Source organism: Impatiens glandulifera, chromosome 4 (assembly GCF_907164915.1).
Source record: "Impatiens glandulifera chromosome 4, dImpGla2.1, whole genome shotgun sequence".
In the NCBI taxonomy this organism is placed as follows: domain Eukaryota; kingdom Viridiplantae; phylum Streptophyta; class Magnoliopsida; order Ericales; family Balsaminaceae; genus Impatiens; species Impatiens glandulifera.
In genome coordinates, this window is record NC_061865.1 from 6,260,533 (window position 1) to 6,268,452 (window position 7,920).

At 26.9% G+C, this 7,920-nt stretch overlaps 1 protein-coding gene across 1 annotated transcript; it reads left to right on the plus strand.

Annotated features, from left to right (window-relative positions):
- Positions 1-259: 259 nt before the first annotated feature.
- On the plus strand, positions 260-1,921 carry LOC124934554 (valine N-monooxygenase 1-like). Its single transcript, XM_047475084.1, has 2 exons — positions 260-1,153; positions 1,301-1,921. The coding sequence occupies exons 1-2, from the start codon at positions 260-262 to the stop codon at positions 1,919-1,921; spliced, it is 1,515 nt and encodes a 504-aa protein (XP_047331040.1).
- Positions 1,922-7,920: the final 5,999 nt, after the last annotated feature.

Below are 7,920 nucleotides of genomic sequence, written 5' to 3' on the forward strand. Positions count from 1 at the left end.
ATCAAATTGAATGTAGCCAACTAAAGTCGGATTTTAACTATTTGAACTGAATCAAATAAAGCCATTAATGAACTTGACAGCCTAACCAAACATATCCCACTTTATATATTGTCAATATGATCTAGATCTATAAATAGTTCACAAACCTATCTCTGATCTTCTCACCCTTAACTTAGCCAATCTTATCCTTCTCCAATTAAAATTTTGGCAATCTTAAGGAATGGGCATCATCTTCCTTGTATTTGTCTTTCTTTTAACAATGGCTTTAACAAAGGTGTTTTTCTTATTTAAGGAAAGAAAAGATCCAAAAACTCGCTTTTGTCTACTACCCGGACCTAAACCATGGCCTATTATTGGTAACATTTTGATGCTAATAAAAGGTAAACCAGTTTTTCGTCAAATGCATGACACCATGTTGAAAATGGGGGTTGAGATATGTTGCTTTCGCCTAGCGAAAACTAATGTGATTGTTGTATCCTCCCCCGAGATTGCATGTGAATTTTTAAGGAAACATGACAAAGTTTTTGCTTCGCGCCCTGATTTCCTATCAGCAGAGCTAATGAGCGGTGGATTTTCAGCGACTGCTTTAACACCTTTGTGTGACCAGTGGAAGAAGATGCGCCACATTCTTGTCTCTCGAATCTTCTCGCCAACTTCCCTACAATTGATGCATGATAAGAGAGTTGAGGAGTCTGACAATATTGTCCACTATGTCGGAAATGTTATCAAGAACAACGAGGGTATGGTGAATGTTAGGCTCGTCGCACGACACTTTTGTGCAAATGTGATTAGAAAAATGGTTTTCAACAAGAGATTTTTCGGAAAAGGGACTCAGAGTGGAGGGCCTGGAGTCGAGGAAGAGGAGCATGTGGATATGATTTTTACTATGCAAAAATATTTGTACTCTTTTTGCATTTCTGACTATATTCCATTTCTTCGACGTCGATTGGATCTTGACGGCCATGAGAAAGCAACAAGACATGCATTAGAGAATGCAAAGAAATATCAAGACTCTGAAATAGATTTGAGAATCAAACAATGGAAGGATGGAACGAGAAATGAAAAACAAGATCTTCTTGACATTCTAATTACTCTTAAAGATGACAAGTGTAACTCTCTATTAACGACGGAGGAAATTAAATCACAAGTTATGGTAAGAAGACTTTTAACATTGATATTCAAAAAATGCGCACTTAACCTTTTTTTTTGTTACAAATTCTTTCATTTTTTTAACTCTTAATCAACTATTATCTTTAATGTTTGATCATTACTCATCATTTATCCATGCATGCATATGTAGGATATAATGCTAGCAATTGACAATCCATCCAATGCTGTTGAATGGGCACTTGGGGAATTGATAAATCATCCCGAGTTATTGGAAATAGCTACTCAAGAACTAGATCGGGTTGTTGGGAAGAAACGTCTCGTCCAAGAATCTGACATACCCAATCTTAATTACATTAAAGCTTGCTTGAAAGAGTCTCTCCGTCTCCATCCAGTTGCTCCGTTTAATTTGCCACATGTATCTGTTTCTGATACGGTAGTGGCGGGTTACTTTATACCAAAGGGAAGCCACATTTTATTGAGTCGTCCTGGTCTAGGACAAAACCCTAGGATTTGGGATGAACCACTTCGATTCAAACCAGAGCGCCACCTAAAAGACGATGGGTCTCAAGTGAATTTGTCTGATCCAAATCTCCATGTGTTTTCTTTTAGTATTGGGCGACGTCATTGCGCTGGAATACACTTGGGATCCACAATGTCGGTCATACTTTTAGCTCGCCTTATACAAGCCTTCACATGGCGCCCAACATCAAACACTAGTTGCATTGAGCTAATTGAGGGGCTTGATCATATGTTCATATCCAAGCCATTGCATTCCTTTGCAATTCCACGCCTCAATAAGGATCTATATTAGTATAACATATGCATGTGTGTATGTTATATTTGAAAATTAATTGTTCCTAATAAGTTATCATGACAAGTGTGAAACTTTCAAATTTATAATAATATGTATGTGTGGTGAACTTATTTTCGTTGTTTGTATAATGTTGAAAATAAATGGTGGGAAATATAACAAAAAGAACATTTAAAGTATTTGCATAATGATTTTTAAAATATTGTACGCGTATTTTTTTCTTGGTAATCTCCTCTATCTTCTAACTAATTTCACAATCAAAATGAACTTACATAGTTCATTTTTTAACTTTTCAATTTTGATTTTTTTTTCTTTTTTTAGAAGCTTTAAGTTTTAAATGATTTTTATGATAATCTTAAAATCATTTAATTTGAAATTTGAAAATATTCTAACTATTTAAATAATTAAAATTTTAAATTTATAATTTATAATTTTAAGATTTCACAAATTTATGTGTATATAAATTAATTTAATATTATTATTTTATAGAAATAAAATAAATTTATATTTATAAAATCAAAAATAATATATTATTGAAATATATAATCATTTTTTTAATATATTATTAAAATATATAATCATTTTTTTAATATTATAAATTTATTCTAATCAATTTAAAAAACAGTTTAAAAATGAATTTCATAATAATAATAAATCATTAACAATTTTAATAAAATTTTATAAATAAAATTTTAATAAGATTAACTAGTTTAATATATAAATTTAATTTTGTATAAATATTTCAAATAGTTAATCTTATTAAAAATAATAAATACAATTATTATGTAAAAATATTTGATTTTAAATTATCATTAATTTTAAAATTTATAAATAATATATATATATATATTTATAAATTAAATTTATTAATCTTATTAAAATAATTATAATTTCAAAATATTTCATTACTTTTTAATTTTATAATAAAATAATTAAGTCAGAATATTATATATATATATATATAATAAAAATATTTTTTTTTAGTTTAGTAATATTTTGGTTGCCTATCCGTTGATACTAATTTCTCCAAATTTAAACTTATTAATTGATTTTGGATGTTAAGATTTAAAAAAAAAAAAATCAAACCATATTGACGCTATGTTTTTTTGTCATGACCACTATTAGGACTAAGTAAGCAACTAAGACACTGGAGGAATATAACAAAGAGTTTAGTTCGCGTTTCTTCCAATCTTGAAGATGTAAAGAAAATCGACTTTTGGATAAATTTTCACTCAGAATTTTGGATTCAAAGTTATTGTTCAACACTTGTATGTTAATTTATAGCCCTTTTAATTTGTCAAATTCCTATAAAGTCTACAATATATGTCTTCTAAAAAAATAAGCTTTGAAATCATTTCTCATTTTTCAAAAATGATGCAATCAAAGTGAATCATTGATGAAGATAAAGTTAATAAAAGTGAATTCATCTAGTTCTTTTTAGGGACTAGATTAAAACGAAGAATAGTTTTTTTTATTTTCATTTTAACTTACACGATTATTCACCATCGAAAGTGATTAATTCGAAAAATGCTACTCAATATCCTCTAAGATGCTTGTAATATAGGCGAGAAATTCAAATTTAAAATAAAACATAAAATTTTAAACTAAAATTATAAGAATTAGTATCAATTGAGATATTTATCAATAAACATTTAAAATAGTTAATTGTCAAATTAATTAGGGGTTGTGAATGATTTGGTTAAGTTATTCAACTAATTAATTAAATCTGTGAGAAAAATATATATTATACAAATTTATATTATGATCGAATATATATTCAGTGCGAGTTGATTATTTATAAAGCAACTTATATCAGTTTTTTTTATGATTAACAAAGTAAAACGTCTTAAAACATAAGATACTTTCCTTTTTCATGGCCAAATTTGATGATATTTATTGATGCCACACTCTAATATTTAGGTTTATTGATACATCACATAGACTATTATACCTAAAACCTAAAATCTTTATGTGGTTACAAAGAAATTGAACGAAAAAATTAGAAAGATAAGATTGGATTGGATTTGATTTGATTTGGTTTGGTTTATGTCATTTGAAATGATATTTAAATAATTTTTACTCCGTTGACAAATAGTTGTTTACAAAATATTATTAATTTATATAAAAAAAATTGTTCTTATTCAATTCTCACTTGGAGATCTAAATAGAGATATAATTTTAACTTTTTATATTAAAAATAAAAAATAAAAAATGATATTTTATAAGGTATTGGATAATTATTAAAATATATTCTAATATGTTCAATATATATTTGTTCATATATTATTATATTTACTAATATTTTTTAATTAGTTAGTATTGTATATATATAATTATTTAGGCTATTGAGTTAGGTAAAGAATAAATAAAATTATAATATAAAGTTTTAGGTATTTACCATTTTTTGTTTTATCTTCCTCACATTATTGTCACTACCTTTTTCCTCTTTGTCAAACTTTATGTCAACCTCCAAATCCTTTTTAACATGGTTATTGATGTATAACATGATTGTGGTTACAAATAATATGACTTATCTTTTCAAAAAATCATTCTAAGTCCTCAATGTAATGTTAATATCATACAATTAATGTGGATTTTTTCTCATAAAGAAAATTTTGATGGTTCTTTTAAAAACATAAAGTCAGTCTTGTAGATGATGGGAAAATCCAATAGATTGGTGTGGATTGCAGTGACACTTTTAGCTCGGTTGTTAAGCTGGAAACTATTCGAATTGTTCTTAACCTTGCTTTATCTAAAGTTTGACTCATTCATCAACTTGATGCCAAAATTGCAATTTTACATTGAGAGCTTAAAGAGACCGTATATATGAATCAGCCTGTGAGGTTTCAAGATCCAACTAAACCCAATAATGTTTATCTTTATGTGCTTAAATAGGCTCCACATGCATGGTATAAGAAATTTATTTATTATATTCATACTCTTGTATTCCTTTAGTACATCAGATCATTCCTTTTTGGTCTATCGAAAAGGTAAATCTACAGTTTAACTTCTATTGTACGTGGATGACATCATATTGGCTGCGTTTTGGATAAAAATCGTAAAACTATTATTACCCTTCTTAGCTCGGAATTCATTATGAAGAACTTGGGCACGCTAATTAATTTTTGGGTATCTTTTGTTACCCATCATACCCATTGTTTATTTTTGTCAGAAAAAAAAGTATACAACAGATTTGTGATCGTGTTAGCATGTCTTCCTCTAAACCGTAGTCAACTCTTGTTGATACTAAACTAAATATATGTGTTACGTCTAGAACCATTTGTGGAGCTGTGTAGTCTGTGTTACATTTAGCACCCGTTTGTGGATTGTCTCTATTTATACTTGTTTATACTTGTAAGGGCACTTCAGTATCTTACTGTCGTGACCTGATATCACCTATGTTGACATGAAAGATCCGCACATGCATGCACTAAAGTCAGTCCCAGCCCCGAGTTTTGAAATGCCCTATCCCGATAAAAAAAAGTTTTTTTTCCCTAAGTTTAGTAATAAAAATTGATAAAAAAAAATAATATTATTTTTGTTGGAATTTGAACTCATAAACTAAGAAAAAAATTTAATTTGTATTTTGAACCCTGTGCTACAATATTATATTATATGCTTAAAAGATCATATATTTATCTATATATCTTATATATTTATCTAAATGGGTTGCCCTGGGAAGTGGGCTGCTCTAGCCCGATGACTTGTCGGACTTATCCGCCCTAACTAAAGTGCATAATATTCAAGGTATTCTTGATCATGGTCTCCACATTTATCCATCGCCTACATCCACTCGTGTTATTCCAACCATGACAATATTATTCTCAACAAAAGAAAAGAAATCCACAATTTTTATGATATGTTTGAATAATTCTCTAACTTTATGATATCGTAATTCGAGTTCTATAACTCCAAGTCACAAAGAAAAAAAATTCATGCTCCTAAAAATATTCATGACTACCAAAAAAAAATTCAAAACTTTTGAAACACATTTGGAAAAACACCCAACTTAACAATGTCATAAACAGAGTTTCATAACTCCAAAAATTTTCAAAGAAAACTCCTTCGTGCTTCTAAAATAATTTTCTACCAACATATACAAACAGATCTTTTATAAAGCAAACTTGAATTTTCACTTCTTATTTGTACTCTACTTCTTATTTGTACTCTCCTCCTGGATGGAAATGCTAAACTCCTAGACTCGCTACTAGGAAAAGAATATAGATGATCATCTCAAACACAATTTAAGATAATCACAAGAGGAAAATAGTTATGAAAACATAATGCGATAATGCGAGTGTAATATAAATGACCAACTATACACTGAACATTCTTAAAAAAAAAAACAAATACTTTAATTTTATTTCTTTAGTATTTTTTTAGAATCAAACTAAGGTGACGACTTTAAAGTCAATTAGATCATTCCGTCCACGAACGTATCGATCTAAAACACGTACGAGCCAATACAAATAATTTCGTTAGAAAAATTTTATTTTCGGTTTCTCATCTCATTTAAGACACGATAACTCCTAAGAGATTGATAATTTTGTATATTTGATTAGATTCGAGATAAAAGTAAGATAGTAATATATAAAATGTAGAATGACATTATTATAACTTTATGTATTCAAGAAATTTTGGGACTAAAAATTGAGCGGGTGCAAGAATTATTATTCATGTCCTGGTCTAAAAAATATTTCAATTTTTTAGTTACCATCCCTACTGGTAAGAGATGGGCTATTCTTTTATAAAACCCCACTCAATAATATACACCATTTTTTTTATAAAGTGTCATTTTTTAAATAAGATCGTGGATGAGCCCACAAAATAAAAGATCCGATACAATAATCAATTGAAAAGAAAAATAAGGATATTCATGATGAGATAACAATTTGGACTTTGTACATGAAAATATGACCTAATTAAATATTCATTATTTTCCCCTCACTAATTACATATTTATTTAATAATTAAAATATATTTGTTTAATTTTCTTTTATCATTATATATTTTTTAAGTTTTAAATAGAAAAAAATAACTCAACTATTTAAAATTTATATCAAACAAAATTATTGATATAATTGAAATATTATTTTAATAACCCTATAAAGATCTACTTACTATAAAGATCTTTTAAATTATTGATGTAATTTACGTATTATTTTAATATCCCTATAATAAACATGGTCTTACAAAAAATCTTTTAAAATTTTGATGGTATGCACGTGATTGTTTATTGTATGACTATAAGTCTATAACTTATTTAAATAATTTATAGTATTTTCTCTAATTCATTTTCAATAAATTTATAATCATTTTATAAAATATATTTTTATTTTTTTTTAAATATTAATACATTTTAAATCTTTTCACTCAATAACTTCAATTTAAATAAGATTATTTAAATAATTCAATAAAACTATTTAGATAACTTTAATATGAGAAAGGCCTTAGTCTAACAAGATTATATTTTATTTGAGATTTTTAAAAGAAAAAAAATATTGTTAGATGAAAAAGTAGGTTTTTTATATTTTTAATTAGTTAAAATATTATAATGTTCTTTTATATTTAAATTTTAAATTTTATAAAAATAAATTAAATATATTTTGATATTTTCGTTTATGAAATAAGTGATTTAATGGTTGAAAATAATAAAAGAACTTTATGATAAAAATAAATTCGAAAAAGTCAGGCTAGTTTAATTATATTATGAATTAATAAAAATAAATGAGAAAAAAAAAAACATTACCAAAAATAAATGAACTAGCAAAAAAACAAAAAGATTAGTTGAAATGTACAACCTTACCAAACATCCCATTATAATATATATTTAGTAAACCAAATATACTATGAAAATATAATTATACAATCTGGTTTTTTTAAGTGAAAAAATGTGAAGGAATCAAACAATGATTAATGGCCTCTATAAATATTTCACAAACCTATAGGCTCTTTTCTCATCCAAAAACTTTAAACTGTGGGGCAATCTTAAGCTAGCA